Source organism: Camelus dromedarius, chromosome X (assembly GCF_036321535.1).
Source record: "Camelus dromedarius isolate mCamDro1 chromosome X, mCamDro1.pat, whole genome shotgun sequence".
NCBI classification, from domain to species: domain Eukaryota; kingdom Metazoa; phylum Chordata; class Mammalia; order Artiodactyla; family Camelidae; genus Camelus; species Camelus dromedarius.
This window is the reverse complement of record NC_087472.1, coordinates 57,119,203-57,146,999: the sequence shown is the minus strand read 5'-3', so window position 1 is coordinate 57,146,999 and position 27,797 is coordinate 57,119,203. Positions and strand designations below refer to the sequence as shown.

The 27,797-nt window shown below is 37.8% G+C and overlaps 1 protein-coding gene across 2 annotated transcripts in view; it reads right to left on the bottom strand.

Annotated features, from left to right (window-relative positions):
• The window catches only part of ZDHHC15 (zinc finger DHHC-type palmitoyltransferase 15), a 111,488-nt gene that overhangs the window by 83,073 nt on the left and 618 nt on the right, over positions 1–27,797 (bottom strand). For both annotated transcript variants that reach the window (XM_064483026.1, XM_064483025.1), the window contains exon 2: positions 14,266–14,292. In XM_064483026.1, the coding sequence (XP_064339096.1) occupies positions 14,266–14,292 (27 nt within the window). The remainder of the gene's footprint in view (positions 1–14,265; positions 14,293–27,797) is intronic.

The window sequence follows — 27,797 nt, the reverse complement described above, 5'->3', positions numbered from 1 at the left end:
AATTATGTAAGATTTAGAACAAAGAAAATAGAAGTATGCATGTGCTAGAGATATTCTGTAAGCCTAATGAACAAAGAAACTCAGACTGCACATGTGTTGACAAAAAAACAGATAAAAGCAGGACAGGTGCATCACAGGTGTGCACCTCCCTGTGGCAATAGTGTTGTTAACCCCATGGTGTCTCTGGCTGAAGTCTGTCCGGCGGTATGGCAACTCATCATGCATTTTTTCATTTGGGTCGCTCACCTCCTAGAACCCCACATCAGCCTCCCTCGGCTGACACTTGGTGTAGTCGACAGGATGAGGTGAGTGCTCCCTCTGAACCCCCTGCCCATGACGGGGATGCTCTGATGGAAGCAAAGTGGCCCCCTACCTCTGTATGGTACCCGGTGGCAGCCTATTTGCTGATGTGGGCTCAACCTGAGGATTGGGACACAGTGGCACCCCGACCAGATGGCATCCGGAGGGTGTTGGAGCTGTTAGAAAATAATGTCCCATTAGCCCACTGAGAGGCAGCCGGGAGGGTGGCCTGGATGTTCTTATCTGTTTTACAGCAAGCTAGCCAAGACATGAGAGATCTACAGATGCAAGTGGAGGAGTTGCAGTGCAAAGAAGAGGAGCTTAAGCAGAGACCCAGCACAGCAAAAAGTTGTCTGCATGGTCCTAGCTCCACCACCTTTGAAAGCAGCTATGCCTGTGTACCTCTGGTCCCACCGCCATGAGAGCGATAAGCCCAACCCCTCCCCCTGTTCCACTGCATCTATGGCCCGTGGTGAGGCAGCGGATGGAAATGGAGGAGCCCATGGCTCAGGGGGGAATTCCTGCGGGGCTATGGTGAGTGACATGATAAACCACCTATACGTCTTACACATCAATGGAATTGAGAGACCTGGCAAACAATGCAAGCAGCGTATAGATGAGTCAATCCCCGCATGGCTACTGCGCCTTTGGGATGATGGGGCTGACCAGACCGAGCTACCTCCGAAGGAGATGGGCCAGCTGGCCAGCATAACAACTGTTCCCTCACTGCAGCAGAGGCTGCAAACTATTCCCCAGTCAAATGCTGATGCTGGCAACTGTACGCTGATAAGCTGCTTAATGGCTGCTGTACGCACTGTGTGGGAAAGTGCAGGGGATTTACCTGAACACGTGAGTAAATGGACCACGTATTTGGACTTACCACAAGTTGTCCGGGAAATGGGCATGCACCAGATGGTGTTTTCTTTGCATTTCCATAGTCCAGATGATGAGCTCCTTACAGCTCGAATGAAAGATTTGATTTTGGCTAATGGCCCAACGGGAACGTTTGGGACTATGGCAGCGCTACTAGCACCATATGTAGACCGCCCCATACATGAAGTAACTGAGGCTCTGGTTCATCTGGGGGACATAGAGGTGAGCCAAAAGGGGGTACATGCTGCCAAGACTCAAGGTGAGTCCAAGACCCCCTCCTCCCATGCAGTGACTCAGAAAGGGAAGTCCACACAGAGGTGGAAAAAGGGAAATGCTCCAGCTTCAGGAGGGCCCCAAAAGCTAGATCACCGGCAGACATGGTGTGATTTACTGGCAGCTGGCCTGGACCGTGTAAAATTAGATGGCCAGCCTTTGGAGGTGCTGATGGCCTTATGGAAGAAATTACAGCCTGAGCAACAATATACTCCATTGCCAACCTCCCATCAGGCCCGAGAGGTGGCCTTTGCTGATTTCCTCCCAGACTAGGAGGAAGGCCAAGGTATTTGGGACATGGGGCACCCCGATGACCGGAGGCCACATGTTGAACTGACTATCCACTGGTCCCCCATGAATAAACAGCGAGTGCTGGCACTAGTAGACACAGGAGCTGAAATTACATTGGTGCATGGAAATCCGAAGCATTTTCAGGGACCATGGGTTCATATAGAAGGATATGGAAACAAGCAAATGTGTGTTAAATGAGTGACTCTGATTTTGGGCATTGGCTGTCTGCCCCCTGCTGCATATGAAGTGCATATATCCCCAGTAGCTGAGTATTCTGGGGATAAACATTTTGCAAGGATTGCAAATACAGATGACTCAAGGGGAATTTCGCCTGAGAGTTCACGTGGTGAAAACAGTTATACAGGGGCATCCTCATCACACATCTTTGATTTTGCCACAGGCCACATGAGTGGTGAATATCTGGCAATATCAATTGCCCGGAGGCCATGAGGAAATAGGACAGACTATTCTGAAGCTTGTGGAAGATGGTATAATTCGGGCTACGCATAGCCCATATAACTCTCCAGTGTGGCCAGTGTGGAAGCCAGATGGCTTCTGGAGGATGACAGTGGACTACCAGGAAATGAATAGTCACTACCCCCATGCACACAGCTTTGCCAAATATAACAGATTTGATGGACCGGCTGTCCCATGAACTGGGTACTTGCCACTATGTGGTTGACCTGGCTAACACATTCTTCTCAATAGACATAGCCCGTGAGAGCCAAGAACAGTTTGCCTTCACCTGGGAAGGCAGACAATGGACATTTGTTGTGTTGCCACAGGAATATCTGCACAGCCCCACACTGTGCTATGGCCTGGTGGCCCAGGCCCTGGCTACATGGAGCAAACCGGATACTGTTCATTTGTTCCACTATATTGATGACACAATACTAACCTCTGATTCTCTTTCAGATTTGGAAAACAGTGCCACAGCGCTGCGAGGAGCCCTGGTGAGCTGGGGGTGGGCCATGAACGAGGACGAAGTGCAAGGACCTGGATATTCTGTCAAATTCTTGGGTGTTGTCTGGTCAGGTAAGACAAAATTGCTGCCTGAAGCAGTAATAGACAAAATCCAGGCATATTCCCGCCCTGAAACAGTTAAACAGTTAGACTTATTTAGGTCTTCTGGGATACTGGCGGGTGTTTATTACTCATTTGGCCCAAATAGCCAAACCCCTGTATAAACTGATTAAAAAGGGAGAAGTCTGGAATTGGTCTGATGAGACCGAATGTGCATTTGTTAAAACTAAGAGGGCAGTGGCCCAAGCACAAGCACAAGCACTATAGATCCAGACCTCCCTTTCTGGTTGACAGTCCATGTGGACAATGATGGATATGGCTGGGGCTTATGGCAAAAACATGGGCAACGGAAAGTGCCCATAGGATTCTGGTCTCAGTTGTGGAAAGGGGTTAAATGTCATTATTCTCTGAGAAAAAGTTGCTAGCAACTTATGCATCCTTGATTGCCACTGAACCCCTGGCAGGGAAGCAAGAGGTCCAAGTGCAGACCACATACCCTATTGCAGGATGGGAACAGACATGGGCAAAATAACCCTGACCGGGAAATGCCCAAACCCCAACTCTGATGAAGTGGGGTGCTTATTTGGAACAGAGAGCCCAGTACACCACTAGCCCCTTGGCTGCAGAGTTGCAGCAGGTGTTAGGGCCTGTGAGATTTGTTGTGCCTGATGTACAGATGCTCCCACAACAAGAGGTGGGCCCTGTGCCCAGTCCCTTTTGTGAAGGTAAAGGGCCACCCCAGGAACTGCTTGGTATACTGATGGATCTTGTAAGGGCAGTCCTCCCACTTGGGTTGCAGTAGCACTGCACCCTGCCACTGAAGCCTTCTGGTATGAGACCGGAGTAGGCCAATCCAGCCAATGGGCTGAGTTATGGGCAGTATGGCTGGTGTTGATGAGTGAACCTAGCCCCTTGCAGATTTGTACAGATAGTTGTGCCATATATCGAGGCCTTACATTGTGGATACCCCAATTAGGCCCTGCAAGACTGGATGATTGGGCACCAGCCCCTATGGGGACAACAGGTGTGGAAAATGTTATGGGATAAAGGCCAAGAAGGCCAGTATACTGTTTACCACGTACCAGGGTACCGCCCAGCCCTGTCATCGGGCAATGATGCTGCTGACGCACTAGCCCAACTTCACCCTGTACAGGCTATGGTTCCAGGATCCGACATAGGTCCCTGGCTCCATAAGAACCTTGGTCATGTTGGCTCATACACAATGAGGCAGGTAGCCGACCAGTGGGGCCTGCACCTGAGCCACAGTGAAGCCAAAGATGCCGTGTGGCAGTGTCCATGGTGTACTAAGCACCACCAGCACCGGCGGCAATGACCCCAACAGATGGGGAAGATTGCACGGGGAATTCAGCCATTGCAGGTATGGCAAATAGATTACGTAGGCCCCTTTGCTCCGACTATGGGCTTGCGATACCTGCTGACAGTGGTAGACACCACTACTGGTCTAGGTTTTGCTCACCATGTGCCCCAAGCTACACAAGACTCTACTATTAAAGCACTGAAAATTTTACGGGCCTTCTATGGGACTCCCTTAGAAATACAAAGTGATAGAGGGACCCCTTTTACTGCCCAACAGACCCAGGAATGGGCCAAGGAAAATGATATTAACTGGATATTGCATGTGCCTTACTGTCCTCCAGCAGCAGAAATGACTCAACAGTACAATGGCCTATTAAAGGACAAACTGAGGGCTCTCAAACCACAAGGGAGAGTCTGGAACAGTGTCTTGCCGCATGCGGTATGCCTTTTGAATGAACAACCTTGCCGTAGAGGTATGAGCCCACTGGAAAAGTTATTGCAAGGGACCATTCGGAGGCTCAGAGTTGGGCCCGTGCAGAATGCCTCTGATGTCTCAATAGTGAGGCATGCGTTAATATTACACGCCCCCAGGGTGTTGAACTCGGGAAAACAGGACACCTGGAAATGGAAGAATCAGGTCCAGACTGAAGGCCCCTGGCTTGCCCTTTTGGAACCCTGGGGCAATTGGCTGGAGAAAGCCCTGCAGGTAAACCCACGAGTGGGGGAATGGCCTTTTGATGTGCAGGTTACTCTAGGGAAAGCAGGAGTGTCCCTACTTAAAGGAGCAGAAGCCCTATGGCTTTGGGCAATTCCACTGATAGCTCCTGAAGCTCTCCCAGAGTGTAACCAACCTAGTGTGGGCGGGTTGGTGTGGTACCACCGCCCAGGGTGAACAGCTCTTCCTGCCACTGTACTCTCACAGGATGAAGAAGTGGCTTGCATCCTCCCAGAAGGGAGAGATTTGCCAATCATGGTGTCCACCTCTGCTCTGTCCTTCCATCCAGGGTAACAGCAAATATCATGTTCTCCTGGGCACACACATTCACGCGAGTCCACAATGCCTCTCACTGTTGGGTCTGTACTGAACTTCCCATAGACACAGGAGATGGACTGCCATAGCACCTCCACCCCGCATCCAGAGCTAATTGGAGCACCTTGATTCAATGGAATGCCAACAGGACAGCGAGATCACCCTGGGACTTGCAGCAGCAGACTATTGAAGAGATACTCTGACATGAGCGGGGCAATGCCCCCCCCCCCAGCTAATTGGAAGGACTGTATGGAATGGGTGGGGATGGATGAATAGTGTTCATGTAAAGGTGAGAAATTTAAGCCCCCTCTGTACTGAGCAGCGGTTTGAACATGAGGCTCCAAACCACACAGTGGGGTGGCTCCCAGAACAGCTATGTGCCAAAATTACTTATAATGTAAATGCCTCTACCTGGTTGGATGGATGACCTCTAATTGACACAAAACCCATCGACTTCCTGCCACCAGGGTACCTGTGGGTATGTGGCACCCACGGATGGTCTTATCTCCCAGCTAAATGGACAGGGTGCTGTACTTGGGATAGAGCTTACTTGCCCAGACATATCCGGCCCACTTTAACAGAGAGCCCCACAAACTGGGACCCACTTCCCGGTGGTACCAAGGGAAGCGTGCAGCTTGGTGGTTTTATCCCATGGCCCAGTTCCTGCCTGGTGCTGGGACCATCAGTGTTGAATTGCAGGTAGAAGTTTTGGCTCAGCACATATGAGCTGTACTGAATGTTACTAGAAGAGCTATAGAGGAATTGTTAGATGAGACTACCCAGATGTGAAAGGTGGTCTTACAAAATAGAATGGCATTAGATATTCTCACTGCAAGCCAGGGTGGCACATGTGCTATGTTACATATTGAATGTTGTATCTATATACCAGGTCACCAAAAGGAAGTAGCTAAGGCACTGTATGAAACAGATAAGGAATGGGATCACATAGATCATGTAAATCAAGACCCCCTTAAGAACTGGCGGTCATCCTTGACGTCCTCCTGGAAATGGAGCCTAACTGTCCTGGCTATTGTTGCTGTCTGTGTATTGGTAGGATGCTGTACTCTGTATTGTTGTGGTCTTTGGGCACAATGCTCCACCCTGTGGGCTAGGGTCCCCACGACCTAGGGGGTGGAATGTGAGCTGGGCTTGAGATGAGTTAGGGCCGTGGGACCCAAGGCCATGATCAGAGCATGTTTATAGTATGCAGTAAATAATTGCTCCACGCATGCATCAATTATATAAGATTTAGAACAAAGAAAATAGAAGTACGCATGTGCTAGAGATATTCTGTAAGCCTAATGAACAAAAAAACTCAGACTGTGCATGTGTTGACAAAAAAACAGGTAAAAGCAGGACAGGTGCATCATAGGTGTGCACCTCCCTGTGGCAATAAAGTGTTGTTAACCCCATGGTGTCTCTGGCTAAAGTCTGTCCGGCAGTATGGCAACTCCTCGTGCATTTTTTCATTTGGGCCACTCACCTCCTAGAACTCCACATAAGCCTCCCTCGGCTGACAATCCTCATTTCATAGACAGGTAACAGAGGCCTAGAGAGGGCAAGTGACTTGAATATGGTTACCCAGCAGTTATGGAAGCAATGAAGCCAAAATTCAGGTTTCCTCACTTAGGTCCAGAGCTTTTTTCCTTAGAGCAATGGTTCTCAAATTTCAGTGTGCATCAAAATCACCTCAGGAGGTTATTAGAATGCAGATTCCCAAGCTTTATGCCAGAGATTCTTATCAGTAGTCTGTAATGGAGTCCAAGAATCCAGCAACTCCCCTCAGGTGATTCTGAGGCAGATGGATCATGAGAAATAGGGCCTTAGAGGTCATTAAGTTGTTCAGCCTACCATTCCAAGGAGGAAGCTCCTCTCGAATATCCCTGGCAGTCAATTACCATATCTCTGTCACATTTCATCCTGCAGTGAGTATTACTGAATTATGGATATGCCCCATGAGTCTCAAATTTATGTTTTTCCCTATATATATAATCTTCCTAAACTATGGTTCCAAATGTATGGACATCTATTCTTTTTCTACCTTAGAAAATGAGAAACATATTTCTTTTTTTAAGACAAGATCAATATTCATTCAGACAAAACAAGGCTTTCAACATGCAGCCCACAGTGACCTCAGGACCTTTGCACTAGCTGTTCTCTCAGCCTAGAACACTCCGCCCACTCTGTATGCTGGCTCCCTAAGCACCTTCAGGAATAAGTATTTCTTTATAATTAATACTTTTGAACCTAGAATAATCATCCCTATAAACTTCAGGGACACCATGTCTTTATTTTTAATTGTGATGCTCCAGTGATATTTCAGATCACAAGAGAAATCAAAAATCTTGACAACTATATCCCTGAACTACTACTAATCATTGACATTGGAATGAAATTGGAAAAAATCTTTTTAAAGCAAGTAAGTGAAGTAGAGCCCTTTGATTATCTGGTAGTAATCACAGTCATGGGGCATCAAAAGCTGTTGTAACTGTGATTACTATATGAAAGTGAAAAGCCTTTTAAGTGTTTTATTTTTTTTCCTTCCACAATGTGCAAAGGTTTTCAGAAGAAATCAGCTATAAGGAAAATGATCAACTGCCAAAGGGAAAAAAAAAAATCCACCTCAGCATGCAGCTGTTCTTAATTTAGTCACTGTGTTAGAATGTCAATATTCCATTGTGGGAATAGCTTCTAAAGTGAGAATGAGTACTGGAGCTTTTTTTCCTGAAATAATGATTCATAAATACCCTGACAAAAGTTATGGAATCTGAAATAACATGATGGAAGCAGCAGTTGTTATTAGCAACATCTTTGGCCAGCAGGATGCCTTTCTAGGTCTTGCTCCCAGGGACTAATAATGGGAAGTGAGTGATTTTGTGTCTATCTGTATGTGTGCATGTGTGCACATGCATATACATTCTTGTGTGAATAAGAATACAGCAGATAGATTGTTCTGAATCCAGCAAGATGAGAACCAAAATGGGGAAAATTAGAAAATAATGATGCTATACTATAATATTCAGATACATAAATGCTAAGGCTGTAACTGTGGCAATTATCTAGCATACCCTTTTTCTTTAAAAGCTATTGTTGGAAACTATCTTTAGTTTAAAAAGACACTATTTTGTGTAGTATCTTTTATATAAGTTGAAAAGCATTTGAGTTGGTAGAGAGGAGTAATCAGGAGAGGGGTGTACCTTTCAATTACATACTATAATTCAAATAGGAACATCAGCTGTAACTTTAGCAATTAAGAGTTCTCACTAAAATCCTCATTTGGCTCAAGATAGAAACTCCTAGATTATGAACAGGGGATAATCTGTCAGCTAGATAGTCACTTCTACCTTTGAATAGGACACCTAGCAATGAAGTCTTGACTCTAATATTTGAGTTCACTGCTTTACTTTACTTCACTGCCTTAAAAGCTCTAACAAAGAGTTAGACTTTGTCTCTGAGCTATTTAAAGGAATGTTTGCAGAGAATGGGGTTAGAGGCCCATAGGTTGTAATCAAGGGGCTAAGGACAGTTCATGAGAATACAAGAATTGCTCAAGAGTTGCTCCTATGATTTAGCTACCCCTAAGAGGAATAAAAAATTTTCTCAAGAGTTGTTTCTAAGGTTTAGCCAGGTTTCTCCAGGAGTCTCTTTGATGGTGAGATCAAATTCAAGCACCAACACATGGTATCATGTTTTGAAAGAGTATGGATTTCCTTATTGATATCAACTTCAGAAGTTAGAGTTGTCTCCAAGTATTCTAATTACCCATTAGACATCTACCACTCATCAATTTATATAAACCTTTTATGAAGCTGGTTATGTCTTCAGTCTATACCAGTTCTGGGGGGTAATGAGTCACAAGTTTGCCAGCCACTGTGCAAAGCAGGGCTTCATTTTAGTTACCTTAAACTTAGTGTTTTTCATTTTGAAAGAGTTTTATAGTTCCACTGTATTGGAGTTTGGTAAACAACACAAAGCTAAAAAAAATATATATAGCCTTCATATGTTTATAAACTTGAATTATAGCCCTTTCAGTTTTTGTTTTTCCATGCTGAAGAGGCCTCTCTTTTTGGTCTGCTTTGGGCATTTGAGGTGTCATGCAATAGAATCGATTTGGAATCAGATAACTTGGGTTTCAACTCTGGATCTGCCATTTAATAACTGTGTCCTTGAGAAACTAGTTAACCTTGCTGATCTCATCATATGTGCATACACACACACACACACACACACGTACCACCACCACCACCAACAACAAACTTGTCAGGTTGTTGTGAGAACTAATTGACTTAAATATGGAAATATCTCACATAATCTATGGACTTAATATCAGTTTTCTTTCTCTCCCTTCCTTCCTCTTAAATATTAGTAATTTGTTTTCTGACATATGGTGGTAAAAACTACACAGAATTCAGAGAGAGACATACCATAGCTTTGTTCAACAAGAGGAAAATGGTTTGTTTTCAGCCCCCTTCTTGACAATATCTAAATAACATTTCATTGATTCATTGATCTTGGGGATAAAAAAGTACACAGGGCAACATTTCTTGGGGAACAATCTTTGTCTACTTTCCTGGCTTAAAATAGATAGTTGAGATGTCATCATTCTGTATGTATCTTTTGGATTAAGTATAGCCCAATACCTCCATGTTGTCAGGGATATTCACAGAGGACACCAAAGCATAACGGACTCTACTGTCTATATAGTGGCTAGAAATTTGTTAGCCAATTTTTCACTGGCTGAGGGAGTGGCAAGGTTTAACACAATCCCAGCTTGGTTCCTTCAGGATTTATTTACTTGTTTTACACAACAAATAAGACCTCTACCTTATTATGATGTTGACTTGATTTACTTTAATGTTAAAAAATTTCAGATTTGGAAGAGTTTTTAGATACCATATGGTCCAACAGTCTCCACAATACATAAATCTGCTTTGTGTTATCCCTAACAATGGTCATCTAGCTTTCATTTGAACACTTGAAGAAGAAACTTAATAATTCTTGGGCAGCCCATTCTATTGTTGGATAATTCTGATTGTTAGACACATCAATGTCATATTAAGCATAAATATTCTTCCTGGTAACTTCCTCCCATTGATCCTAATTGTTTTTCCACTGGAGAGGAGTCCTATTTGCTCAAAAACACAGAGACTTCTATCTAGACACTTAAAGGTCTCTTACAACTCAATAATAAGACAAGCAACTCAATGAAAGTAGGCAGAAGACCTAGACACTTCATAAAAGTAGATATACAGATGGCAAACAAGCACACGAAAAGATGCTTATCATTAATTATTACAGAAGGGCAAATTGAAACCACAGGAGATACTGCTTCATACACAATAAAATGGTTTAAAAAATCCTGACAACACTAAGTGACAGTGAAGATGTAGAGCCACTGAAACTCTCATATATCACTGATAGAGCTACAAAATTGTAGAACTGTTTTGGAAAACAGTTTGGCAGTTTCTTATAAAGTTAAACATACAATTACTATACAACCCAGCAAAAATTTTATATTTATATAAAAACATATATGATAATTATATCTCATCAGCTTTATTCATAATAGCCAAAATGTGGAAACAAACCAAATGCTCATCAACTACTGAATAAATAAGCAAATCATAGTACATTTATTATATAGAATACTACTCAGCAATAAAGAGGAACAAACTGCTCATACATACACTGACAAGGATGAATCTTAAATGTATATTTCTAAATGAAATAAGTCAGAAAGCTATGTATTATATGATTCAATTTCTATGACATTCTAAAAAAGGTAAAATTATAGAGTTAGAAAATAGATCATTGGTTGCCAGGGTGGAGAGAGAGAGAGAGAAATGCTTGCAAAAGGGACAGAGGGACTATTTTGAGGGTAATGTAAATATTCTATACCTTGATGGTAGTGATATTTACACCACTGTATATATTTGTCAAAACTCATCAACCTGTAACACATGAATTACAAATAAAATAAACAAGAAATTGTAAAAGAAGACATCTAAATCATTAAGAGTGGGAGAGGAAAGCAAGAAAATATCAAGTATTTTTTTCCTTTTGGTAGGATGGGTTTGAGATATAGTAATGGGCTAATAGACTTACAGAAAAGGGTAACCACAAGCCAAAAACTTACAAGGGAGTCACAAAAATTAAATAAAATCCATGATAATACAAAGGAAAATTACCAAACCACAAAAGGAAGAAGAAAGGAACAAAGAGGAAATAACAAATCAACTGCAAACAGAAGTTCAAAATGGCAATAAACACACATCTATCATTAATTACTGTAAATGTTAATGGACTAAATGCTCCAGTCAAAAGACACAGAGTGGCAGACTGGATAATAAAGCAAGAACCTTCAATATGCTGCATACAAGAGACCCACTTTAGGGAGAAGGACACATATAGATTGAGAGTGAAAGGATGGAAAAGGATATTCCATGCAAATGGAAAAGCCAAAAAAGCAGGTGTTGCAATACTGATTTCAGACAAAATAGACTTTAAAACAAAGGCCATAAAGAAAGATAAAGAAGGACATTGTATAATGATTAAAGGAGTGATACAAGATGGGGATATTACACTCATTAATATATATGCACCCAATATAGGAGTACCTAAATACATAAAATAATTACTAACAGAGATAAAGGGGGATATTGATGGGAATACAGTCATAGTTGGAGATTTTAACACCACATTGACATCACTAGACAGATCTTCCAGACAAAAAATAAATAAGGAAACAGAGAAAGTAAATGATACAATAGAAAAATTAGACTTGGTGGGTATTTCCACAGCATTACATCCCCCCAAAATAGGATATACATTCTTTTCAAATGCACATGGAACATTTTCTAGAATTGATCATGTACTTGGGCACAAAAGAAACCTCAACAATTTTAAGAAGATAGAAATTATCTCAAGCATCTTTACTGACCACAATGCCATGAAAGTAGAAATCAACTACAGAAAAACAAAGGAGAAAAAATGGACAGCATGGAAATTAAACAACATGTTATTAAAAAACCAATGGTCAATGATGAAATCAAAGTTAAAATTAAAAAATACCTTGAGACAAATGAAAATGAAAACACAACCACACAAAATTTATGGGACGCAGAAAAGGCAGTGCTAAGAGGGAAGTTTACAGCAAAGCAGGCCTTCCTCAAAAAAGAAGAACAATCTCAAATAAACAATCTAACCCACCAGCTGAAAGAACTAGAAAAAGAAGAGCAAAAAACCCCAAGAGGCAGCAGAAGGAAGGAAATACTAAAGATCAGGGAGGAAATAAACAAAATAGAGATTTAAAAAAACATAGAAAAAATCAATCAAACCAAAAGCTGGTTTTTTGAAAAAGTAAATAAAATCGACAAACCTCTGGCCAAACTCACAAAGAAGAAAAAAGAGAGAGCACAAATAAGCAAAATAAGAAAGTAAAATGGAGAAATTACAACAAATAACATAGAAATACAGAATATCATATGAGAATACTATGAAAAACTATATGGAACCAAAATGGATAACCTAGAGGAGATGGACAAGTTTCAGGAAATATACAGTCTGCCATGACTGAATCAAGAAGAAACTGACCACTTGAACAAACAGATTACTAGAAATGTAATTGAATTAGCAATAAAAAAAAAAAAACCTCCCTACAAATAAAAGTCCAGGACTGGACTGCTTCACTGGGGAATTCTACCAAACATACAAAGAAGAACTTATACCGGTCCTTCTCCAACTCTTCCAGAAGATTGAAAAGGAGGGAATACTCCCAAACTCATTCTATGAAGCCACCATCACCCTGATACCAAAACCAGGCAAAGGCACTGCCAAAAAGAGAATTACAGACCAATATCATTGATGAACATAGATGCAAAAATCCTTACCAAAATATTAGCAAATAGAATCCAACAGCAGATCAAAAAGATTATACATCATGAAAGATGTTTTATACATGCATACAATATTTAACAGTGTACCCTGAACAATAAATTGTAGTTTCAAGTAATAGGAACAATATTATTGTCATTATACTTATTTTGATGGAGCCCCCATCCAAATCATCTTGAAAAGTTTCTGTGGAAAATATTTATTTATAAATATTTCATATATGTGTAAGAAAATGATCTCTGACTTTAAGAACCATGCACAATAATAAAAGGCAACTTATCACTTGCTCTAAGACTGTAACAAAAGTAGCAGATATTTATTGAGTCATCAGTATTCGCTTTATTCACCACTGTTCTAAGTGTTTTACATGTATAACTCATATTTTCATAACAACTCTATGAAATATGTATTATTTTTTTCAATTCTACACATGAATAAAATGAGCACAAGGAGGTCAAATACTTTACTAAAAAGTAGTGGAGCCAGGGTTAGAATTTACTGTCCAGATCCTAAACTTACACTTTTCATGACTATGATCTACTGTCTTCCCACCACTCTGCTCTATTGCCTCTATAGCCAACACCTCTGTTAAATGAGTAATAGCAAACTAGAGCTTTAAAACAGCATAGTATGACTGCTATGTAGTTAATGAATTACCAAAATTAATCTCCAAGAAAGAAGAATTAAAAGTGGCTATATAAATAATTATGGCTATACCTGATAAAATAATGTGAAACTAAACATTTGTTAAGGTTCATGCTTAGCTTACACATTTTTTGATGGAGAATGCCTCAGTCTCTTTAGAATGGAAGTACAAATTGCAGATCAAGCCAAGATGGGGGTGAGTAGTGGGGAGAAGTACAGTAAATACATTAGAATGGTGATGGTGAAAGACTTAGCCCTTAAAAGCTCCCCTGCGGTGCTCTTACTTCATGCCTTGAAAAGGGGATCAATTGGGTAGGAAGGAAAGATACCTGGGACAATAGTGATGAATCAAGAGAAAGCTAGGGTCAATCTGGCCAATGGCCTACCTGTGCCTTTATCATAAATTCTGGTAATTTCCAGTTTCTGTTCTACAGCCAGAGGAGCTACTGAAAATGTGTTCTAATCTGTCTCTGGGTAAGCTTCCTAAAAACCATCATCCTAAACGTTCCACTCACCTCAGTGTATGAAAAGTCGCTCAATTTATAGAATTTAATGTAATTCATTTTTAAACAGAAAAAGGAATACAGTCCCAATCAAAACAATTTACTACATCCTCTTACCTTTTTCTGCTGGGCTCAAAACAGTCACTGTGAAAAGAGAGGAAAAGGTAAAAATTAGTGATATATAGAAACATTACTTTTCTAATTCGTTTTTCCATAACATCATTTTTTTAGCAATTTATTCAACGATACTTTAGGAAACCACCAGCTTGCTAACATAAAGGAAGGCAAGGATGATTAAACTTTGTCCTTTGCTATCTTCCTTCATCTTAAACCTTGAGTAATTAAGAATTTCTACCCATTCAACAAATACAAGAATAATTTGACTTTTTATAAAATCCAACAAATGGAAAAACTCAATCTTTATATAAAGCATAGTAGGAAGAACTTAAGAGCTAATAAATTAGGAGATGATTATTCATTTTCTGAAGTATTCACTGTAGAACATATTTAAAGACCAAGTTTCTCCTGTATATTTAGAGATAATATAGTGTAGAGGTTTAATGCCAGCTTTGAAGTCAGACTTTCTGGGTTAGAAGCCCAATTGCACTATTTTGTGACCCTGGGCAAGTTCCTTAACTTCCCTAACAGTACCTACCTCACAAGGTTACTTGAGAACTAGGTGAATTAATGTATTTAAATACCTTTTAGCATAGTATCTAGCACAAGGCAAGTACTTAATGAATATTAGTTGTTACTATATTTGAACTAAGATTTCATAAATTATCAGAATGGGTAGGGACTTTAGCGATTATCTGGTTTATCTGTCTCACTTTACACATGGGAAAAATGGACTAAAGTAGTATCAAATGATTTGCCCAAGGTCATAAGCAAGTTAGTGGTGGAGTTGGGAATATACTCTAGTCTCCAGGGCTTTTTCATATATTGTGTCTACCTTCACCAATCAATCCTTGCTGGCTTACTGTGAGATTTTACATATATACATCTTCCATTTAGAATGTAATTTGTACAAAGCGGTGCCTACCTGTCTTTGGTCACTGCCATCATCTGTGTGCACTTGTACTTGGTACTAAGGTAAAGTAAAATTATAAGGCATGGCTCTAAATCTTGAGAAGCTATTAAAGTGGTTTTCATACACAATGATAAACACTTGAGTCAGAAAAGTGGGGAAAAAGTCCAAACAGAGAGTAAGACTATATTCTAGGGGCTACTTTCTCAGGTTCTTCATCAATCATACTTTCTCCTTATCTTTATTTGTAGGTCTATTTTCATTGAGTCTTAAAAAATGCTCCTTTTAATGATCCTTTGAATGTACTTTGTTAAAACTGTTCCATTCTGTATGTGCTAAAAATCTGACCAGATAATGTACTCTTTTTTTTCTAATGTACTATCCTGAACATTGATACCAATTTCTCTCTTTTCTTTTCCCTTTATAGTTAAAGAATCCTGGTTATGAATGATTGAAAGAATCACATCCTCTACTTAAACAATATAAATGGAAGTGGAAACAAGAAGTTTCCACATTCCAAAAATGGTCAAATTGGGACTTCATGATTTTGCACATGCATATTTTGTGACAACATCAGTTGCACTAGGCCTTGAATTGGGTTAATAACATCTCTTTTAAATAGAATTAGAGAGAGAAGAGTTGCTTGGAGACCAATTTTAACAAAGAATAGCTAACAAATTGCTGCTTGGTATATTTGGTATATCTCCTTCTACCTCTATGATTGAACACTCATTGCTAAACAAAAAGTGGAGGTTCTAACTTGGCCAACTTGTTGGTGAGGGAAGGAAATCATCCAGTGCTTTGCAAATACCAGAATGAGATAATGTATATACTGAAAAATGAGTGGGAATCAGTGAAGTCTCTAGGTGGGGGATAGCTGCCTTTAAGTAATTTTAGGACAATCATGTGCTAGTGGGATTGGTTTATATGATTCAAGAACAGAGGGCAGAAATAGAATCAATGGGCAAAGCTTTAGGTCAACACATTTCAGCTCAACAAAGGGAAAAACAATGATGATGATGATGATAATGATAACAATGACCAGCCAGGCTGGCAGCACTGGAAGAAGTGAGGATCACACTAAACACTCTGAAATATTGTACAGGACATTTAGACATTAGTTAGGTAGTAGACTTGACTTTTAAAGTCCTTTTCACTCCTAAAACTGTAAGGAGTTAATAAGTCTAAGGAAAAAATCTTTTCTTGTAAAATTTCCTGTTTCATACTTCTGAGAAAAAGAAGGAGGTCTTTATTCTAAAAGATTGTGGCACTTATCTTGGTAGTTCTGCCTTTCCTTTATTTTGCTAATATAATCTTTGGTGTTATTAATGGAAGAGATGAAGAATACTTCAGTCATATTTAAAATGAAAATGTTACAAGAATCATATTAAACTTTTACAAAATGAATACTTTATCATGAATCTCTTGGTGTACCCTTAAGCCATACTATGGGTAGCTTGTCATGTATGATTACAGAGTGATGTGGTATATGTGTAATTACATACCTGCTCTGTTCCTTCAATTTTTAGCTCATTAATGGGGAGTTAAGTGACTGGGATTAGCATCAAATGGCTTTTTTCACACTCTCCTGTTTTCTCTTACCTATTTACTGATTCTTCGCAACCAAGTATGGAGAAAAGCTATGGAAGGGTGGAGTATATTCAAGGGCTTTTCATCAGTGACAGCTAGTTTCAAACCCAAGTATATTCTATGACTTCCTTCAAGTAGACACATATTTTAGAGTTCACAGAAGGGTATTGGTAGAATAAGCCTAATTTGGGACTATATGAGGATGGTCAACAACTGTAGTAGAAAGGACATAGAAGAAATTCTACAACAGTGCTTTCCAAGAGAAATATAATGCAAACCATGTAATTTAAATATTCTAGTAGATCCCTCACAACACACACAAAAACAAACTCAAAATGGCTTAAAGACTTAAACATAAAACAAGATATAATAAATCTCCTAGAAGAAAACATAGGTAAAACATTATCTCAGATACATCTTAGCAATGTCCTCTGAGAACAGTCTACCCAAGCAATAGAAATGAAAGCAAAAAAGAACAAATGGGACCTAATTAAACTTACAAGCTTTTGCACAGCAAAGGAAACCATAAGCAAAACAAAATGACAACGTAAGGAATGGGAGAAAATATTTGCAAAATATGAAACTGACAAGGGCTTGATTTCTAGAATATATAAACAGCTCAAACAACTTAATAAGAAAAAAAAAACCCAATCCAAAAATGGGCAGAAGACCTAAACAAGCAATTCTCCAAGGAAGACATACGAATGGCCAATAGACACATGAAAAAATGCTCAGTATCACTAATTATCAGAGAAATGCAAATCAAAACTACAATGAGGTATTCACCTCACACCAGTCAGAATGGCCCTCATTAAAAAGTCAACAAATGATAAGTGCTGGAGAGGGTGTGTAGAAAAGGGAACCCTCCTACACTGTTGGTGGGAATGTTGTTTGGTGCAGCCACTGTGGAAAACAGTATGAAGATTCCTCTAAAGACTAAAAATAGACTTACCATATGACCCAGCAATCCCACTCCTGGGCATATATCCAGAGGGGACCCTAATTCAAAAAGACACCTGCACCCTAATGGTCATAGCAGCACTATTGACAATAGCCAAGACATGGAAACAACCTAAATGTCCATTGACAGATGACTGGATAAGGAAGTTGTGGTATATGTATACAATGGAATATTACTCAACCATAAAAATGATAAAATAATTCCACTTGCAGCAACATGTATGTCCCTGGAGAATGTCATTCTAAGTGAAGTAAGCCAGAAAGAGAAAGAAAAATACCATATGATATCACTCCTATGTGTAATCTAAAAAAAAAAAAGACAAATGAACTTATATATAAAACAGAAACAGACTCACAGACATAGAATACAGACTTGTGGTTACCAGGGGGCAGGGGTTTGGGAAGGGATAAACTGGGAGTTCGAGATTTGCAGATACTGACTAGTATATATATAAAATAGATAAATAAGTTTATAGTGTATAGCACAGGGAAATACATTCAATATCTTGTAGTAGCTTATTGTGAAAAAGAATATGAAAATGAATATATGTATATTCATGTATGACTGAAGAATTGTGCTGTACACCAGAAATTGACACAACATTGTAAACTGACTATACCTCAATAAAAAAATAATGTTCTAATAGAAACATTTTTAAAAGTTAAAAAATACCAAGTGAAGTAAACTTTACTAATATATTTTATTTAATCCCATATACCAAAAATATCATCAGTTCAACATATTATTTACATAAAGATTATGAATGATATATTTCACATATTTCTTTTTGTATTAGGCTTTTGAAATCTTGTGTATATTTTATGTTTTCCAGTAACATTTCAATTCAGATGACACATTTCAATTGTTTAATAGCCACCTGTGGCTAGTGGCTACCAAATTAGACAGCGAAGCTCAAAAGGACTAGAGTAGGAAGGTTGAAAATATGATTCTAGCGAAATGAGTGCTCAGTTGCAATGTGAAGTTCTCTTAATTAATGACTCATTTGGAGAGGGAGTTTACTGTATTGATGTATAGCATACAATTTGATATGTATTTATATTTTGGCTCTGCCACTTACTTGTTCTGTGATTAATTATTTTATCTGTTTGTACCTAAGTTTTCTCATCTGTAAAATGAGGATAAAATTATTTATGCTATAAGATTGTTATATGAATTAAATTATAAAATATATGCAAATTGCTGGGGTACCTGGTATATACTAGGTACCTGATTATTGTTACCTATTAATTATTATTTTTCTGAGAAAGGCAAACTGTTTAGTGAAGTTAAGTTTTATAATAGATTGGGACAGAACAAATCTTATTTAAAAAATATTTATGATATTGATCCTAAAGTCATATATGATGGTTTTAAAATAATGTATTCAATGTCAAAATGAATATATTTGATACCCACTTTTTCCATTATGTGTTTCTTAGACTTTAGGTTAGGAGGGGGAATAGAATTTGAAATGGAGAACCCAGATACATTTCTTATTATGTTCTGCTTGTTGAAAATAAACTAATCACGCCATCTTCATTTACTGCTCTTAAAAATTTACTAAGACTAGACATTCATTTACTTTTTAGGTAGCTACCATTCCTAAATCTAGATAACTTTAATACCCACCTAAGGAACTGATAAAAATATAGATTCTAGGGCTTCCTTCATGTAACATATCTCTGGGTGGAGGTGGAGGAATTTGTATTACAAAAAACTCAGCAGGTAATTACAATTATCAGTCAGGTTAAAGAATCATTGGAATTATTTTAGCTGTTTCATATGATATCTACTAGTCAGTGTGATGTATTTGTTTCATATATGGATGACTTGTAAAACTATTTTAGATATCAGAACACCATGATTCATCTTTACTTCCATAGAAATTTAGTTTCTAGGAAATGTTCTTTTTTTTTTTTTTGCCTTATCAGTTTTCATTTCTTCTGACCCTTTGAAGAATTTCTAGCTTCTGAGTAAAACTATTTCCTCGACCTTTTAGTTTTAATCTCAAAATGGATACTGCTAATCATCAAAAATGGCAGAGTAGGGAATTCCAGGGTTTTATCTTTCCCCAAAAGCCATCAATGAAGTGGCAAAAACTGTCAGAATCAACTTTTGCAGAACTCTGGAAACTGAAAGTTGGAACCTTGAAGAGATAAACAAAATTTATAAACTTTAACTAGACTAGATTAAAAAAAAGAGAAGGCTCAAATTATTAATATCATAAATGAAAGTGAAATGTTTATAGAGAATTTGCTTAAATAGAAATGATTATAATAGAATAGTAGGGACAATTTCATGCTAACAAATTAGATAATGTAGATGAAATGGATGCATTCCTAGAAATACAGAAACCATCAAAACTGATCCAAGAAGAAAATGAAAATCTGAGCAGATTTTTAACAAGTGAAAGATTGAATCAGTAAACAAAACTTCCCAACAAACAAAAACCAAGACCAGATGGCTTCAGTGTAGATTGTACCAAATATTTAAAGAATTAACAACAATCCTTTTCAAATGTTTACAAAAAATTGAAAAGAACATTTCCTAATTCATTCTATGAGGCATGTATTATACTGACCTCCAAGCCAGATAAAGACATCACAAGAAAATTACATACATCTCTTATGAATATGGATGAAAAACTACTTAAGCAATTACAACAAACTGAATTCAACAGCATATTAGAGGATTACATACACATCATGATCAAGTCAGATGTATTGAAGAAATATAAGGGGTGATTCAACATTTGAAACTCAATTATGTAATACATTATATTAATAGAATGAAGGAAGAAAAACCCACACAATCATCTCAATTGATGCTAGAAAAGCATTTGACAATATTCCATACACTTCCATGAAAAAAATGCTCAAGAATCTAGGAATAGAAGTCCCTCAACTTGATAAGGGGGCATTTATAGAAAACCTACAGCTAATAATTTACTCAATGGCAAAAGGTTGAAATCTTTCTCTTTAAGATAAGAAACAAGGTCAGGATGTCTATTTTCACCAATTCTATTCAACATTTACTGACAGTTTAGCCAGTGCAATTAGGCAAGAAGAAGAAGAAAAATCCAAATTGGAAAGAAAAAATGGAATTATTTTTATTTGTAGATGATATGATCCTAGGTACAAATAATTCTAAGGAACCCACCAAAATAAACCTCTTAGGACCAATGAACAAATTCAGTAAAGTTGCAGAATACAACACTCCATATCAGTTTTATTTCTATTGACTATTAATGAACAATCAGAAAAGCAAATTGAGAAATCTATTCCATTTATAATAGCATAAAAAGAATAAAATACTTATGATAAATTTAACCAAAGAGGTTCAAGACTTAAACACTTAAAACTCCAAAACACTGTTGAAAGTAATTACAGACCTAAATAAATGAAAAGACATCCCACGTGCATGGATTAGAAAACTTGATTTTAAGATAGCATTTTTCTTCAAAGTAATATACAGATTCAGTACAATCCCTATCAAAACTCCAATGACTATTTTGCAGAAGTGGAAAACCTGATCCTATAACTCATATGGAATTGCAAGAGACCCTAGCCAAAATAATCTTTTAAAAAATAAAGTTGGAAGACTCATGTTTCTTGACTTCCAAGTTTAAAACAAATGTATGGTAATCAAAACAAGTGTGATACTGGCAGAGGAACAGACAAACGGATCAATGGGACAGAATTAAGAGACCAGAAACAAATTATACATCTATGGGCAATTGGGTTTTTTTGGAAAAAAATATATTGAAGTATAGTCAGTTTACAATGTTGTGTCAAATTCTGGTGTACAGAATAATGCTTCAGACATACATGAACAAACATATACTTGTTTTCATATTCTTTTTCACCATGTTACTATAAGATATTTAATATATTTCCCTGTGCTATACAGTATGAATTTGTAGTTCATCTTATATATATATATATATATATATATATATATATATATATATATATATATATATATATATATATATCAGTCAGTGTCTGTAAATCTTGAACTCTCATTTATCCATTCCCATCCCCTTTCCCCCATGGTAACCATAAGTTTGTTTTCTATGTCTGTGAGTCTGTTTCTGTTTTGTAAATAAGTTCATTTGTCTTTTTTTTTTTTTTAGATTCTGCATATAAGTGATCATATGGTATTTTTCTTTCTTTCTCTTTCTGGCTTACTTCACTTAGAATGATAATCTCCAGGGCTACCCATGTTGCTGCAATAGCATTATTTTATTCTTTTTTATGGCTGAGTAGTATTCCCTTATATAAATATACCATGACTTCTTTATCCAGTCATTTGTTGATGGACATTTAAGTTGTTTCCATGTCTTGGCTATAGTAAATAATGCTGCTATGAATATTGGGGTGCAAGTATCTTTTTGAATTAAAGTTCCCTCTGGATATATGCCCAGGAGTGGGAATGTTGGATCATATGATAAGTCTATTTTCAGTCTTTTGAGGAATCTCTATACTGTTTTCCATAATGGCTACACCAAACTACATTCCCACCAACAGCTCCACACAAAAGCTACTAGAGATGATAAAAGAATTCAGCAAGATAGCAGGATAAAAGATTAACATACAGAAGTCAGTTGGATCTTTACACTAACAATGAAATATCAGAAAAGGAAAGTAAAGAAACAATCCCTTTTAAAATTGAATCCAAAAAAAAAAAAATACTTAGGAAGTGAAAGACTTATATGCAAAGAACTACAAAACATTGACTAAGGAAATTAAAGATTTTTTAAATAAATGGAGAGATATCCCATGTTCTTGGATTGGAAGATTAATATTGTTAAAATGGCCATACTACCCAAAGCAATCTACAGATTTAGTGCAATCCTTATCAAATTACCCAGGACATTTTTCACAGAACTAGAACAAATAATCCTAAAATTTATATGGAATCAGAAAAGACCCAGAATTGCCAAAGCAATAGTGAAGGAAAAGAACAAAGCTGAAGGAATAACCCTCCCAGACTTCAGACAATACCATAGAGCTATAGTAATCAAAACAGCATGGTATTGGTACAAAAACAGACATATGGATCAATGGAACAGAATAGAGAGCCCAGAAATAAACCCACAAACCTTTGGTCAATTAATTTTTTAACAAAGGAGGTAAGAGCATGCAATGGAGTAAAGACAGTCTTTTCAGCAAATGGTGTTGGGAAAACTGGAGAGCTGCATGTAAATCAATGAAATTAGAATACTCTGCTTCATCATACACAAAAATAAACTCAAAATGGCTTAAAGACCTGAACATAAGACACTATTAACCTCAGAAGAAAACATAAGCAAAACATTATCTGACATAAATGTCAGCAATGTTCTCCTAGAGCAGTCTACCCAGGCAATAGAAATAAAAGCAAAAATAAACAATTGGTTTTTGATAATTAGGTCAAGACTATTCAATGGGGTAAGAAGAGTCTCTTTTATAAATGATGTTGGGCAACTGCATAGCCACATGTAAAAAATGAACCTGGACTCCTTCCTCTCACCATATATAAATATCAACTCAAACACCTAAATGTAAGAGTTAAAACTATAAAATTCTTAGAAGAAAACAAAGGGTTAAATCTTTATAAACTTACATTCGGTGATGGATTCTTAGATATGATACCAAAAGCATAGGCAACAATCAAAGAAAATAGATAAACTGAAATTTATCGAAGTTAAAACTTTGTGTAACAAATGATACTGCTTTCAAGGAAATGAAAAAAGAACTCACAGAATGGGAGAAAATATCTACAAATCATTTATCTGACAAGGGTTGAGTTTTCAGAATATATAAGGAAATCTTATAATTCAACAACAATAAGATAAATAACCTATTTAAAAATGGACAAAGGACTTGAATAGACATTTCTTTAAAGAACATATACAAATGGCCAAGAAACACATGAAAAGATGCTCATCTTACTAGTCACCAGGGAAATGCAAATCAAAATCACACTGAAATATCACTTCATACCCACTATGATGGCTATAATAAAAAAGGAAAATAACAAGTGTTGGTGAGGATGTGGAGAAGTTGGAACCCTCCTACGTTGCTGGTATGATTGTAAGATTGTGCAGCCATTGTAGAAAATAATTTGGATGTTTCTCAAAAAGTTAAATATAGAATTAACATACAGCCCAGCAGTTACCACCCTTCTCCCTAGCATTTACTCAAAAGAATTGAAAATGAGTATTTAAACAAATATTTTTACAGGGATGTTTATAGCCACACTATTCAGAATAGATAAAAGGTGGAAACAACCCAAATGTCCATCAACCATCAACAGATGAATGGATAAAGTATGGTATACAATGGGATATCATTCAGTCATTAAAAGGAATGAAGTACTGTTACACAGTACAATGTGGATAGACCTCAAAAACACTACACCAATTGAAAGAAGCTAGGCACAAAAGGACACACATTGTATGATGCTATTTCTCTAAAACATACAGAATCCATAGAGACAGAACACCAATTAATGGTTGGTAGGGACTATGGGAAGGAGTGAATGGGGAGTGATAGTTTAAAACCTATGAGGTTTTCTTCTGGAGTGATGAAAGTGCTTTGGAACTAGAAATTAGTGATTGTTGTTGTTGTGAATGTACTAAATTGAACACTTTAAAATGGTTAGGTTTACATTATGTGAATTATACCTAAAAAAATGGATACTGTTACTTTTCTCCCTCTAAAAGTCTAAGCTTCTTATATTTTGACTTGAGCAGAATCACTTATATCCTCATTAATAATCATAATAACAAGTTACTGTTTAATGAGCTCTTATAATGTGCTGTCTACTGTGATGCATGCTTTTCATGCACCATATTATTTAAATCTCACAACAATGCTATAACAGCATATAGTGAGTGCTAAGGAAGTATTTGTCGTATGAATGAACAACCATATAAGCAAAGTGCATGTGAAGCAACTGAAGTTGAAACAGATTAGATAACTTGCCTCAGGTGTCCTAATTAGTAAGTGACAGAATCCAAATTCTAAGATTTATAAAGCAAAAATACCATTTTTCACTTCAGCTCGAACCTGACATTAGGGAGAAAGACATCAAGTTCTATTTGTAGAAAAGAGTTAGGTCCTTAATATGACTTTTTGAGTCATACTGAAACTCAAATCTGTTATTTTGGTTGTGTTGCTTTGGTTATCAGACAGCTTTAATATCCAATTCTCCATTATTTACTAAATGTGTTACTTTAGGAAAATTTGATTTAACCTTCCTGAAACCAAGGCCACTCAGCTGTTAAAAATTGTAAAATAAAGAGAACAGAATGGACTGGTGAAATCAGAATTGGAAATCAAGGCTATCTTATTCTCTTGGTTTTTAAATAATGCTGTCTGATGGAAAATCTTAAGAAAACACTGTGCAGGCCAAATGAAACACTTCTCTAGGCTACATGTGGCCTGTGAGTCACCAGTTTTGACCTCTGTGTTAGTAGAAAGGAGGCAGAGAATTAAGTAAGATACTATGGTGGTTAAAGCTTGGACTGTGGAGCCATACTGCCTGGGCTGACATCATGTTTGGCCATTTAATAGCTCTGTGACTTTAGGCAAGCTTCTTAATACATCTGTGCCTCAGTTTTCTTTTCTTAAATGAACATAATCATAATGATACCTCATAAATTTGTTATGAGGATTAAGTTTATGTGTGTGTGTGTGTGTGTGTGTGTGTGTGTGTGTGTGTGTGTGTGTATCATTTAAAACAGTGCCTGGCATTTAATAAATGCTCTGCAAATATGTGAAATAAAACAAAATAAATGAACTATAAGTTTCCTTTCAGGTTTTACCATTATATGACTTAATAAGAATTTGTAGAAAGCTGATTATTTGCCCTAATTCTAATTTGGTCTTTACCTCAGTTTACCCATCTGCACAACAGAGATAATAATGATACCTGCTTTGTATGGTTATTGTTAGGATTAAATAAGTTAATATAGACAGTTAATATATTTACAGTACTTAGAACATTGGCAAAGATTAAGCACTATTTAAATGTTAGCCATGATTAATTTTTAAAATGATTACTTGGCAAAGCTCATGTAGGTCAATAATGAAAAACTCTGAAATATATTTGATAGTGTTTACAATATGGCATTGATCCTAGGAGCAGTAATAATGGAACTGAACTTTTAACCCTTCAATCAATCATTCAATAAAGCAAAATGGTGAAGTCTGAGAATAGAAAAACTTCCCAGTCATTGCATAGCCCATTTAATGCACCTTTATATCAGATTGAGATAAAAATGAAAAACAGCCTAAATTTATATCTATGAAGGCAAATAATTGAATTTATTTTTAATAACTCTTTCTGTTTTTTCCATAATAACTCTAAGAAGGAGATGAGAAAAATTAAAACTTTGATACACAGAGTTGATTAGAAGAAATTTCTATATTGGAAAAGAGGGTTATCCCCTGCCTCCCTAGTTAATCCTAGTCTACCTGGAGTAGACTATTGCACTGTCAAGTATGTAAGAGATGGAAATTATAAGTGGAATCAGATCCTGGGGTTAGGAAAAGCATGAACCCAGTCTTAATTTTTAAGATGAGAAGAATCTGATATGAAGAAATACAGGAGTCTTGGAAGGACTTGGGAATGAGGGGATGCCTGGTAAGATAAAGGAGAGTCCTAATGTGAGGGGATTAGAGATATACTTGGACCTCACACTGAATGAATAGGAAACATTGTAGGACACAAGTTTAAGGGTGTGCTAGAAGTTGGATTCTAGTACTGAGGGGACAATAACTATTAGTGGAATCTCCTTTGAAAAGAGATGGAGATTCTTCAATGTGAGAAGGAGAGATTTCACTGTGAGAAAAGTAGAGGTTCTGTTGTGAGGAAACAGACTATAGTATAAAAACTCCATTATGAATTGATTAGAAAAATATAAGGCTATTAGTGATAAAGGTAGGGGACTAAGGGGCATAATCCAACTTGGGAAAATACAGATAGGGTCTTAGGGTTTGTGTCAGGAAATTCTGTGGAATTCTGAGTTTGAAAGCATTAGATATACTGTGGGAACCATTTTATAGATATGGAGGAGATGAAATGCTCCCTGGCGTTACAGGACAGGGTACAAGAGGAGACCTTAGATTTATAAAGGGGTAATCTAATGAGAGGGGACAAGAAATGAGGCTTCCATTGGAAGGAGCAGGAAATACTAGAAACCTCAGTGGGAAAGGATGGTGTTTCCCTAGTTTGAGAAGGCAAGGGACAAGTGCAATCCTAGAGGAAAGTAAGAGAAAATAATAAGAAACCCCTGAGGAAGAGAATGGCAAAATGTGGGGCTAATAGTGGAAGAGGACTGCAGAAGGTGGGGAGTAGGTTTCAAAAAAGATAGCAAGAGGAGATAATTTTAGAAAAGCAACAGGTTTTGGAAGGGGTATGGGAGATACTGTGGGAAACCTTGTAGGAGGGTAAAGAGGACAGACACTCTATGTGAGAAGACAGTGGACAAAGCAAGTTGTCAGAAAATAATGTGGGGCCCCCAATGGGAAGGAGTGAATGCTCCTCAAAGCAGGAAGGCAGGAGACTAAGGAGAGCTCCAGTGTGACAAACTCAGGGCCTCTAGTGTGAGGGGACAGGACAGGATGTATTGTAGGATTCCTATTCCATTGGAGAAGATGAGAAAATGGTGAGACCTACAGGGAAAGAGGAATGGAGGGTTTGTCACTTTGTAAAAAGGGGAGACCCCAGTAGGATAGAACAAGGGGGTACTGTGGGATCCCAAGTGGCAGAAGATGTGAAGTACTTCAGCCTGAGCGAGAGGATCACGGGAAAAGGAGAAATCCTAGTGTTGGATAAATGAGAGCTAGTAAAAGAGTAAAGGAAATATTTTGGGATTCCCTAGGAGGAGGGAATGGGAAAATGTAGGGCTTCTAGTTGGATGAATTGATGGGATTTATAGCGTAAGCGCACAGTTTAAGGATACAGGGTATGTTGTTTCCTCAATTCGGCAGTACGGGAGTCACCAGAACGAGAACACAAGACACAAGTGGTTGTCCTGTATGAGAAAAGGGGGCCCTAGTGGAAAGAACCAGTAAATTC